This window comes from Halichoerus grypus, chromosome 6, assembly GCF_964656455.1.
Source record: "Halichoerus grypus chromosome 6, mHalGry1.hap1.1, whole genome shotgun sequence".
NCBI classification, from domain to species: domain Eukaryota; kingdom Metazoa; phylum Chordata; class Mammalia; order Carnivora; family Phocidae; genus Halichoerus; species Halichoerus grypus.
In genome coordinates this window covers 169,387,733-169,400,294 of record NC_135717.1, presented here as the reverse complement: position 1 = coordinate 169,400,294, position 12,562 = coordinate 169,387,733, and the positions used below count along the sequence as shown (strand labels likewise).

General features: G+C 47.8%; 1 protein-coding gene across 2 annotated transcripts; it reads right to left on the bottom strand.

Moving 5' to 3' along the window:
- Positions 1-1,274: 1,274 nt before the first annotated feature.
- Positions 1,275-12,517, bottom strand: CBY1 (chibby 1, beta catenin antagonist). Of its 2 annotated transcripts, none has more exons than XM_078076641.1 (5): positions 12,456-12,517; positions 5,520-5,635; positions 3,788-3,893; positions 3,585-3,703; positions 1,275-1,953 (listed from the first exon to the last, which is right to left on the bottom strand). In XM_078076641.1, the coding sequence occupies exons 2-5, from the start codon at positions 5,595-5,597 to the stop codon at positions 1,873-1,875; spliced, it is 384 nt and encodes a 127-aa protein (XP_077932767.1). In that variant the 5' UTR covers positions 5,598-5,635; positions 12,456-12,517; the 3' UTR covers positions 1,275-1,872. The 2 variants fall into 2 exon arrangements, with proteins under 2 accessions (XP_077932767.1, XP_077932768.1); XM_078076642.1 differs by having other exon boundaries at positions 12,446-12,516.
- Positions 12,518-12,562: the final 45 nt, after the last annotated feature.

The window sequence follows — 12,562 nt, the reverse complement described above, 5'->3', positions numbered from 1 at the left end:
CGCATTGGGAGTCTGCTGGAGGTTCTCTCCCCTCTCCCTCTGCCCCTCCCTGCTGTACACGCTCTAAAATAAATAAATCTTTAAAAAAAATTGATCATAGCACTCCTCTGCTCAAACTCACCGACAGCTTATTTCCCTTATCACTCAAAGTAGAAGTCCTTCTTTACTGCAGAACTGTCCCACGTAATGGCTCCAGGGCTCTCTGGTGGCAGGGTGATGCGGGGACCCACATCACTGTGACAACCAAACCTGCCCCTCATGATTCCCAGGGTTTAGGTCCAGGCTCCACCCCTCCCAGCTGTGTCACCTTGAGGGAGCTCGTTTCATCTAAAAGCAGGCGACGATAACAAACCTGAATTCTATGAGATTCAACAATAGGTGTCTGGCATCGAAGGCACTCAGTAAATGGTTGCTCCTGATGTGGGGCCAGGAATAAGCCAACTCTCAACTGCTGCCATTAGCTGGAGCATTTACATCCTGTTTACATTTGTATCCTCCGATTTCTTCTGAGTTATTCTCTCCTATATCAGAAGGTGAGCTTATGGGGTGGAGCCTCTATCCATCTCCCCTAGAGCTGGTCCATTGGAGGCCGTCCCCTACCAGCTCCTCCCTTTCACCAGGAGCTGGGAGTCAGCAGACTCTCACACTTCTGTATGATCCTGGACGTGCTTCTGAACTTCCTGGAACCTGGTTCCTTACCTCTGAGGACACCTGCTGCCAGTCCCCCATTCACAGGGCTAAGCTGCGGGAGACAAGAGTAGGAGGGCAAGGTGCTGAGGTCTGTTCCACGCAAGTCACAGGCTTTCAGAAACTGCTGACCATCGTAGCCATCACCAGGCTAAAGCTCTGGGCTCTGTCCCCATCTCAGTGCCCTCCCCCTTAACTTTGGGAGCTGGGTTCCCTCTTACTGACTCCCTCCTCCAGCCACAGCAGCTCGGCTCACACAGGCTTAGGCGCAAATTCCCTCTCTAGGAATGCAGCCCCCCACCCCGACCGCTCGACAAGACTGCCCGACGACTCGGTCCCTGTCAGGTCCAGGCTAGTCCCAAATCTCTGAAGGACAGCAGAGGAATCTGGGCAGAGAGACTGTTCTGTTTCCAGTCAGCCTCGGCGGATGCCCAGGAAGCTGGAATGCTTCTCCTGCAGGGGTGACGTTTCCCCACAACTTAAAAACTCTGTCTCTGGACAGCCAAACAGAAGCTTAGACTCCAGGGTCCACTGACTTCTTCAAGAACTGCTACTTTCATTTCTCAGTCACTTTGGCCACAGACAGATTATGTACCATCATTTAATTTTGAGAAACTAAACAGAAAAGTAGCACAAAAATAGAGTGTTGCCGTGGAAGGCTGGGGCTCGCCACTGAGAAGCTGAAGCCAGAAGAGGGGGGTGGATTCGGCGAACAAGTATTCTTTAAAGGACAGAGGGAGTAGCCCGGGGGGGGGGGGGGCGGGCAGAGAACCAGGAGGGCTGTTCATCGGAGGACCCCAACACAGAGCTGTTTAGAAGTGCTCGTGCCACACCCCAAACACCAGCGTGAGCGGTGAGGCAATGAAGTCCAGCTGCTTCGGCCAGCGGCATCAGTCCAGCGAGGCGGAACCTGGGAAGGCACATTCGTACATGAAGTGACCACTGGCAGCCCCCCAGGGCTCGTTCCTGCTCACTGCCCTGGCCCGGGGTCCTGGTTTCTGCCAGCAATGGTGTACCTTCCTGCTGCCAACCTGAGGGGGGCCTTTCGCCCCATTATATGACCCTCTCTCCCAGTACCTAATCCCCTAGTTAGGCTACAAAAAACCCTCAGCCACATCCCACTCCTCTGGTCGGTGGACTTCTCCTAACGAATGTCCTTTTCTCCTAACGAGTATCTTCAGGGGCTCATTTCCTCCTGCGGCTGACGCTCTTCAGCTCCTCCAATTCCTTCTCCATTAAGTGGGACTCAGCGGTGGTCTCAGACAGCTGAAATGAAGGCAAGAGACTGTTAGAAAGCAGGACCCTGGGCGCCTGGTGGCTCAGTCGTTAAGCGTCTGCCTTCGGCTCAGGTCATGATCCCAGGGTACTGGGATCGAGCCCCGCATCGGGCTCCCTCCTCGGCAGGAGGCCTGCTCTCCCTCTCCCACTCCCACTGCTTGTGTTCCCTCTCTCGCTGTGTCTCTCTCTGTCAAATAAATAAATAAAATCTTTAAAAAAAAGAAAGAAAAAAAGCAGGACCCTTCTGGGCTGTGTCATGTTCGCAAGGGCAGCTCCGTGCACTGGGGAAAGACCCCCCGGCCTCTCTCTCACACCACTGATGCCCTCCACCGAGGGAACCCCTTGGGGAACTCCCAGGGCCTCCAGTACACAAAGAACAGCCACAATCCACCCTCGCAACATTCTGGTCACCTAGGATTGCTTGGCATTCGCTGACTTAAAGACAGCAGGCCTCAGGATGAAAAAGGCAGACAATGGGCCATCCTAAGGCTAAAGAATTAGGGTCTGAATTGTTTCTGAGCCGTAGCTCACATAATGGTGATTAGGGGAAAAAATCCTTGAAAAAGAATGCCACTTTCCTCATTAGGATCTTTCAATGGACTTTAGAGTAGAAAGTGGAAGATACTCAGGACAGGGACAGAAACTTTACTCTCCAAAGTAGAGGTCAGCTGACTGCGGGGGGAAAAAGCTACACTTCTGAGCAATTCCCTATTCCAAGTGCTTTACTTGGACTATTAACTCAGTATGAGGCAGATCCTCTTTTGGTGCCTATTTCACTGATGAAGACACTAAGTTTCGACACATGGCACCTTGAAATAATTGGCTGAAGTCACAAAACCAATGGCGGCGCTGCACAAGGAACCAGGCGGGTTGGCTCCCGAACGCGTGACAGCAAGGGCTCTCCTGCGTCCCAGTCTCCTCTCACCTGCAGCCCCAGGCCCAGCCGCCCGCTGGGTCTTTCGCAGCCACAAGGAACCGAGAGCAGCACAGAGCGTGCTCCTCGGCAAGTCTGAGCCCGCGTGATAAGGGACACCTCCAAGCCATGGGCAGACGGTCCTTCTTCCTGGAATGCCTTCATCCCATCCTCCATTCCTCCCTTTATCCTTCCACATTCAGCTCAAGTATCCCTTCCTCCGACACCCTCCTGACTCGACAGAATGACTTGTTCTCCCTCCTGTGCTGACACCCGGCCCAATGCAGACTCCAACCGTTGCCCTCACCATGAGGCCCTGTCGCTGTGTGTGCCTACTGCCCACCTCCCTGCTAGACTGTGAGCCCTTGAGAGCAGGGGCGCTGTCTGATCTGGATCTTTAGATTCAAAGCACCGTACCCGGGCTTGGATGGAATGACTCGCGATGGAGCCTCCCCACAAGAAAAGCCCAGGCAGGGACGCCTGGGTAGCTCAGTCGGTTAAGCGTCTGCCTTCGGCTCAGGTCATGATCCCAGGGTCCTGGGATCGAGCCCCGCATTGGGCTCCCTGCTCAGCGGGAGGCCTGCTTCTCCCTCTCTGGCTCCCCCTGCTTGTGTTCCCTCTCTTGCTGTCTCTCTGTCAAATAAATAAATAAAATCTTAAAAAAAAAAAAAAAAGCCTAGGCGTCCCTTCCCATCGCCCTCCTCACCATGTCCAGCAGGATGTCCACCTTTAGGCGCAAGAGATTGTTCTCTTCCTCCAACTGCTGGTTCCGCCTGCGGAGGCGCTGGGCCTCCCTCCTGTCCACACCGCCATTAATCCCCGCCTCTGGGGGAAGGACAGAACGGGCAGTTACACAGGGGCTTTTGCTTCCACACTCTCCGTGGACACCACGGCAGGAGATCAGCCCACCTGCTATCCACTGGCCGTTTTCAAACTTCAGGCTTTGTCCCGCCAGGTTCATGGTGGGGGTTCCGTAGTCGAGGCCCAGCTCCACCTCCCGGGTTGACCGATCCAGCTGTGGACAAGACAGTCCCACTAATCGTGTGACCCCGGCAACTCATTCTTTCCTCTAATCATCACCGAGCACATTTTCTCACTTTTGTTCAAAGTCAGAAAATCAAATAAGGTACAACAAAAACTTTTACACTATAAGAAGAAACCTCCCACTTTATTATACGATACATGTTTTCCAGAAAAACTATATATGCTGAAATTTGAATTATTTGACATCTGCTGGGCACTTCACAGTTTAAGAAATCTTTTTTTTTTTTTTAAGATTTTATTTTTTTGACAGAGAGAGACACAGCGAGAGAGGGAACACAAGCAGGGGGAGTGGGAGAGGGAGAAGCAGGCTTCCCGCTGAGCAGGGAGCCCGATGCGGGGCTCGATCCCAGGACCCCGGGATCATGACCTGAGCCGAAGGCAGACGCTTAACGACTGAGCCACCCAGGCGCCCCCAGTTTAAGAAATCTTACTACAAATTTTTAATAAAGTAGAAAATCCTTTTTAGAGGTAATAAGCCCCTCCGTTATCCGTTGCTTACCATGGAGCTCCACAGGTCATAGAAAAAGCGTGAAATGCTAACTCCCGATCCATAGTTGTAGCTGGTCTGTAATGTGGTTTTGAGTTTCTACAACTCACTCAGCAGCCACGGGGCACCGGGACTAGGACTGGGCATTCCGGGATGAGCACAACCAGCCCTGCGCTCTAGGAGCTGCATCTGGAGCTTCAACACACCCTTGAATGCCATTAATGGTGGCAAAACATCATCCTTTGAGAAGGAATTTGATTCTCAGACACAATTAAAATCAATTCCTGGCCAGGTCTTGGGAATAAAGTGAAAGCTAGCTGGATAATACCATTTGGAGCCAAAAATCATCCTGCGATTGACCGTCTTACTAGGTTCTTGAACATGCTCTGATGATGACTTCCAAACAGGAGTTTAAAATGGTTTTTTGTGGGGGGTGCCTGGGTGGCTCAGTCGGTTAAGCGTCTGCCTTCAGCTCAGGTCATGATCCCAGGGTCCTGGGATCAAGTCCCACATCGGGCTCCCTGCTCAGCAGGGCAGTCTGTTTCTCCCTGTCCCTCTGCCCCTGCTCGTGTACTCTCTCTCTCTCTCGCTCTCTCAAATAAATAAATAAAATCTTTTAAAAAAAAATTTTTTTTCGGGGGGGGCGCCTGGGTGGCTCAGTCGTTAAGCGTCTACCTTCAGCTCAGGTCATGATCCCAGGGTCCTGAGATCGAGCCCCATGTTGGGCTCCCTGCTCCTCGGGAAGCCTGCTTCTCCCTCTCCCACTCCCCCTGCTTGTGTTCCCTCTCTCGCTGTGTCTCTCTCTGTCAAATAAATAAATAAAATTTAAAAAAAAAAAAAAAATTTTTTTTTAAGTTTACTTATTTACGTAATCTCTATACCCAACATGGGGCTCAAACTCATGACCGCAAGATCAAGAGTTGCATGCTTTTCCGACTGAGCCAGCCAGGTGCCCCAGGAGTTAAAAATGTCTTTAGCAATAGCAATAATATGAATTAGAAGGATGTCCTCCTTACAAGGATGCCTCTGGAGAACCACACTTTCCATCAGAGACCAGGCTTGATGCTCCAGTCCCTGCACACTGGGATGGGCCCCAGCAGTGATACTCACATTATGCAGGTTGGAGAGAGAAGCGGACTTCCGAGGGGGCGTCTTCTTGGGACTGAACGTATTCCCAAAGAGAGGCATCTTGGACCTGATGAAGGAAAGGTCGATGCTCCCTTCTCCTACCGTCAGAAAAAGTCACAGATACAAACAGATGGGTCAATGACCTTACGCCACCGTCCTCAAATCATGAAAACATACATCTTACCACGTGGCTCTTAACAATCCTGGTGATGGTGCACATGTGTTGAGAGCTCACTAGGGAGAATGCTCAATGAACCCCTTGCATGAAACACCTCAATTCTCACAACCACGCTTTGTTTACTCCCCTTGTTATCCCCATTGAACAGATGAGGTTTAGAAAGACTAAGGCCCTAAGTGGTCACTAGAATTTCAGTGCAGGACTGTGGGGCTCTACAGTTTAGTCACCACGGGCAAATGCCTAACTTGCCTGTTTCAAGTTTTGTCATGAGGTGACATCACCAGATTTACAGTCTAGCACAAGGAATGCAATCTTGCTCGTTCCTGGACGCTCGTGAGAATCACATGTAGGGCAAGAGCCCCTGCACAGACTCCACTTTTTATTTTTATTTTTTTAAAGATTTTATTTATTTATTTGACAGAGAGAGACACAGTAAGAGAGGGAACACAAGCAGGGGGAGTGGGAGAGGGAGAAACAGGCTTCCCGCTGAGCAGGGAGCCCGATGTGGGGCTCGATCCCAGGACCCTGGGACCATGACCTGAGCTAAAGGCAGACGCTTAACGACTGAGCCATCCAGGCGCCCCACAGGCTCCATGAGAATGGCGTCCCTCACTCAGTCCTATGTCAGAAGGCCACCTGTCCTGTGTGGCAGGTGAGGTGTCCAGTGGAAGGAGGAGGCCCACCACATGGCAGGGCTGACAACACCGCACATTTGCTTTCAGCACATTGCAACCTACTGCAATTCACACAGGCCCAGTGAAGTGGATTTACTGACACTGCCCCTTTTGGGGGTGGGGAGGTGGGGTAAATATTTTTGTATATTTATGTGTAACACAGAAAAGTATACAGATTGTAAATGTATGGCTTCATGAATTTTTACTACACACACACACCGCCCCGACTCCTGTGTAGCCACCCTCCAGATCAGGACACAGAACATTTCATCACCCTGCCTACCTCGCCCAGCAGCTTTATATCCAGGGATTCATGCACTATGTCTTCTTCTGTGTTTGGTTTTTTTCACTCGATATCATGTTTGTGAGACTTGTCTGTGTTCTGTGTAGTTAGAGTTTGTTCATTCACATTGCAGTAAAATATTCTGAGTAAGTGGACATTTGGATTGTTTTGTTTTTGTCAATTAGAAACAGTAATGCTAAGAACATACGTGGACATGTACTTCTGTACAAGTAAGTATACTTCTCTGATTCTATACCCGGGGGTGGAATTGTGGAGTTGTCGAGTATTCATATATTCGCTGTAGTAGATACTGCTAAATGGTTTTCCAAAGTGGTTGAGCCAATTTATATGTCCTACTAACAGTGTATGAACTTTTGAACTTTAGGCATTTCCTATCTTTTTCATTTATCTATTCTGGTAGTTATGTAGTTGTACTGCATTGAGTGCTTAAATTGCTTTTCCCCAATAAGTATTTAAATGGAGCACCTTTTCATATACTCATCGGACATTTAGATACCCTCTTTTGTGACATGCTTGTTCAAGTCTTTTGCCACTTTTCTACTGGGCTTTCTACCATTTTCTTATTGATTTGTAATGGCTCTCTATATATGCTGACTTTAAGTCCTTTATTGTAGAGAGAGAATACTGAAAATATCTTCTCCCAATCTGGGACTTGTCTTCCTGCTTTCTTATTGGCTTCTTTTTGATTAAAGAAGTTCTTAACTTTAATGGAATCTATCAATTTATTTATTTATTTATTTATTTATATTTTTTAAAGATTTTATTTATTTATTTGACAGGGAGAGACATAGCGAGAGAGGGAACGCAAGCAGGGGGAGTGGGAGAGGGAGAAGCAGGCTTTCCGCTGAGCGGGAGCCCGATGAGGGGCTGGATCCCAGGACCCCGGGATCATGACCTGAGCAAAAGGCAGACGCTTAACGACTGAGCCACCCAGGCACCCCTCTATCAATTTTATTTAATGATTAGTGTTTTGTATCCTACTTAAGAAATTATTGCCTAGGGCGCCTGGGTGGCTCTGTTGGTTAAGCGACTGCCTTCGGCTCAGGTCATGATCCTGGAGTCCTGGGATCGAGTCCCACATCGGGCTCCCCCTTCTCTGTGGGGAGCCTGCTTCTCCCTCTGCCTCTGCCTGCCACTCCCCCTGCTTGTGCTCATTCTCTCTCTCTCTCTGTCAAATGGATAAATAAAATCTTTATTTATTTATTTAGTTTTTTAGATTTTATTTATTTATTTGACAGAGAGAGAGATAGCGAGAGCAGAAACACAAGCAGGGGGAGTGGGAGAGGGAGAAGCAGGCTTCCTGCCGAGCAGGGAGCCCGATGTGGGACTCGATCCCAGGACCCTGGGATCATGACCTGAGCCGAAGGCAGATGCTTAACGACTGAGCCACCCAGGTGCCCTGGATAAATAAAATCTTTAAAAAAAAAAAAAAAAAAAAAAAGAAATTTTTGCCTACTCCAAGGTCATATTTTTTTTTTTTTACCATTCCAAGGTCATATTTTCATATATATAACCTTCTGCAAATTTTATTGTTTTAGCTTTCACATTTAGGACTATGATTCATCTGGAATTAATTTTTGTACAAGGTGTGAGACAGAGGTCAAGGTTCATTTCTTCCCAGATATTACCCAATTTTAATTTATAATACACAAGTAGTTTAAAAAGATTCCTTCTAAGAAACTGTAGACTGAAAATAACCATAACAAAAGCACAAATGAACAGAAGGACACAGAGCTCTTGATTTTCCTACTCCTATGTATAAAATCTTCCTCCGCCACATTATGAGATAAAAACAGTAATGAATTGAGTGCCTGGGTGGCCCAGTCAGGTAAGCATCTGCCTTCAGCTCAGGTCATGATCTCAGGGTCGGGGGATCAAGCCTGGCATCAGGCTCCCTGCTCAGCAGGGAGTCTGTTTCTCCCTCTGCCCCTCCCCCTACTTGTGCGTGTGCACGCACTCTCTCTCTGTCTCTCTCAAATAAATAAAATCCTAAAAAAACCCAAAACAGTAATGAATTAATCACATCTGACAAAAAGCTGGCCATAAAAAGAGAGAACTTCTGAAGACCATGTGAAACAAGGTTTATATCAACTATCATTAAAAGATAACTCATTGTATGAATCCATCACAATTACGAAGACACGCCCTCAATGAGAACGTGACGAAAAACTGTGCTGTTTTCAGTGATGTAGAAATTAATGTCACTAAGATTAATGATAAAAGTCTAGAAGGTTCTTTGGAGGTATTACTATATAATACAGAAGTTCATGTCTGTATGATTTATAAATAAATAAAAATAAAGATATTTGGAGCAGGTGTACTCATGAGAGTTTCATTGGTAGGTGTGTATTTATGATTAAAAACAGCAGTAGATCCACAACCTAGGGGATGGCATTTGAGCCTGGGCATAATATGAGTACTTGGACAAAGCAGAATGCTTCCAGCTTGGTGGTGGATGGGACAGCAGTGGGGACCAAGATGCTGAGAGAGATTGAAGCTGCGCTACCGTGTCATCCAGACCAGTGGAAGGCTCTGGCATTGTTTCTCTGGAGAAAAGTAAAAGGGTGGAAGAGAGAAGACAATTAATCTGATGTCTGTAGAGGGCAGAACAAGACTGAAACGAGAATATCTGGGAAGAAATTGTTTAACTCCAAAAAGAAAAGAGCACAGTAACATAAACTAGTATCACTTTCTGCCTAGCCACCATGGGTTGGGCCCAATGCTGAGCACACTTCATAGATTTCTTTTATTCCTTGCAGCAACCCCATTAGGTAGGTGTTTTCCTATCCATATCAGAGGTGAGAAAACTAGGGCGTGGAGAAGTTAGCCAATTTTCCCAGGGTCCACAGCCATGGTCAGCTGGCTAAAGGTATATATCAAATTACTCTCATATTAATAACTAGTGGGGTACATCATAAAAAGAAGCATTTTCATCCACCATATTGGCAAAACTTAAAAGATGAAAAATATACAATGCTCGTGAGGGTGTGGATAAAAAGACACTTTAGTTTTCTTTAGGTGGAAACATAAGATGCTGTAATTTTCCCAGTTAGGCAAAACCTAGCAAAATTTTAAACGTGCATACTTGGGGCGCCTGGGTGGCTCAGTCATTAAGCGTCGCCTTCGGCTCAGGTCATGATCCCAGGGTCCTGGGATCGAGCCCCACATCAGGCTCTCTGCTCAGCGGGAAGCCTGCTTCTCCCTCTCCCACTCCCCCTGCTTGTGTCCCTCTCTTGCTGTGTCTCTGTCAAATAAATAAATAAAATCTTAAAAAAAAAAAAAATAAAATAAATGTGCATACTTTTTGGCCGCCAAATCTAAAAATTTATCCTCCAGAAAGAATTGGACATGTATATACATATGTTCCCTACTGTTGGTAACAGTGAAAAATAAAAAACAATCCCAAATGTCTACCAATGGTTGGTATAGCCAAATACATTGTAGCACATTATTCTAACGGAATGCAACAGGACAAGTAAAAACAATGAGGCAGCTGTGTATGGACTGACCTGGAAAGACCTCCAACACACTTTAAACATTAAGAAAGCAAGATGCAGAACAATGTGTATACTATAATGCCGTAAGAGAAGACAGAAAGAAAAAAAAAGGCAAGAATATAGGTGTGTACATTAAAAAATAGAAAAAAATCTGGAAAGATACACCAAACTGCTCACTGTGGTTAAATGTGGGAAGGGGAGTAGGATGGTGGCTTTAGTGAAATCATCTTTTTATAGGTAAAAAGTGGTGGTCAAGTGGTAGCAATTTCATATGCTCTAATAATATCGAATTATACTGGGCGCCTGGGTGGCTCAGTCGGTGAAGCGTCTGCCTTCGGCTCAGGTCATGATCTCAGCGTCCTGGGATGGAGTCCCGCATCAGGCTCTCTGCTCAGCGGGGAGCCTGCTTCTCCCTCTCCCTCTGCTCCTCCCCCTGCTCGTGCTCTCTCTGTCTCAAATAAATAAATAAAATCTTTAAAAAAAATTTTTTTTTTAAATATCGAATTATATTAAATAAATATACTTCTGGGGGCGCCTGGGTGGCTCAGTCAGTTAAGCAGTTGCCTTTGGCTCTGGTCATGATCTCTGGGTCCTGGGATCAAGCCCCATGTCGGGCTCCCTGCTCAGCAGGGACTCTGCTTCTCCCTCTGCCCCTCCCCCTACTCGTGCGAGCGTTCTTTTAAAAAAGAAATATACTGGGATGCCTGGGTGGCTCAGTCGGTAAAGCGGTTGCCTTCCGTTCTGGTCATGATCCCAGGACCCTCCCAGGACCTGGGATCAAGCCCCACATTGGCCTCCTTGCTCAGCAGCCTGCTTCTCCCTCTGCCTGCTTCTTCCTCTGCCTGTCGACCCCTTGCTTGTGCTCTCTCTCTCTCAAATAAATAAAGTCATTTAAAAAATTAACAAAAAGAAATATACTTTTGGATTTAATAAATTACTACAATGATAATATGTTAATTATGAAAAAACAAAACAAATGAACAAAAAACAACTAAAAAGCAGCCCCTCCCCTTCCAAAAACCTGGAGACATCTGAAGAAGGAAAAATACTTGGCCAAGTTGTTCTTGCAAAGCCTGCAATTGTGCTAAGAGTACTACGCCTAAGCCTATCACTTGGACACAACAGACCAAGTACCAGGTCTGGCTCTGCCCCTCAATTGCATGCTAAACCCTGGCCAAATTACTTTCTTTCTCAGGGTTTTAACAGGGGCACTTCCCTTGTGACCTCATTAATTCTCATAACCCTTAAACAGAGAACTATCATCAATATATTACAGGTGAGGAAAAGGAAGTGTCTGGACGAGATGCCTTTTAAGTCATACCCAATAATCCACAAACAACTTTGACTGAGACCCTAAGATCCTGGAACACTGTGTGGACCCTGAGGCCCCAGCTGAGCCCCTTGGCCCAAGGCAGCTGTCTCTCTAGTGAAACTCCCTGGAGAGAGAGGGCTCAGCTCTAAGAAAGAGAAGGGAGAGTATCTGGGTTCCAATCATGGCTCTGCCGCGCAGCCCCACTGGGACCCCAGGACTTATCTTCTCTGGGCCTCAGGCTTATTTATAAACTGGGATAACAACAGTACCCACTTACAGGTTGTTATAGTGTTTATAAAAATCGGTGGCATTTGATGCTCACAACAACCCTGAGAAACAGATCGAGGTAAGTATGTCCCAGGCAACAGATCAGACAACTGAGGCTTTAAAAAGTTAAGTAACTTGTCCCCAGTCACACGGTGGGAAGGTAGTGGAATTGGGCTTCAAATAAGGTCTACTCCTCTGCGCTGGTAATAATCACTTCATCACTGCGCAGTGCTTTACAGTTTGCAATGGGCCATAAAATACATTATCCTGTTTTAATCTAACAAGAAGGTGAGGGAGTAGTTTTTGGCTTTCACTGGATTCTCAAAAGAGTTCAGAGCTAGCCCAGTACGCGCCGCGCAGATACGCTGCCACCCCGGGCCGCTGGACTCAACTAACGGTAGAGAACAAACGTTCACACGCACGCCCTTGAAGCCTCTTCGCAGCCGATTTACCCGGAGGAATTACCAACCCAGTTTATAATCGAGGCGAGAAGGGCGGTGACCGGCCTGGGGTGAACCCAGCCACCGCCCCCTATCCCGCGCCCTCGGGCCGCTCCAGCGGCTGGGAAGCCCTGGGTCCCCTGGGAAACGCCCGGGCGTCCCACCCCTCCTCCGGCCCTGGGGCGACGCTGTGCTTAGACCTAGCGCATCCCAGAAGCCCGGGTCCAAACGCACACCAATACTTGCCGGAAACTGCCTGCAGGGGTGCGCGTCACCTCGACCACGGCTCCGGCGCTGCTCCGCCCCCCTCCGCCTGTGTGCGCATGCGCAACCCCGCCCCGGACTCTACCATC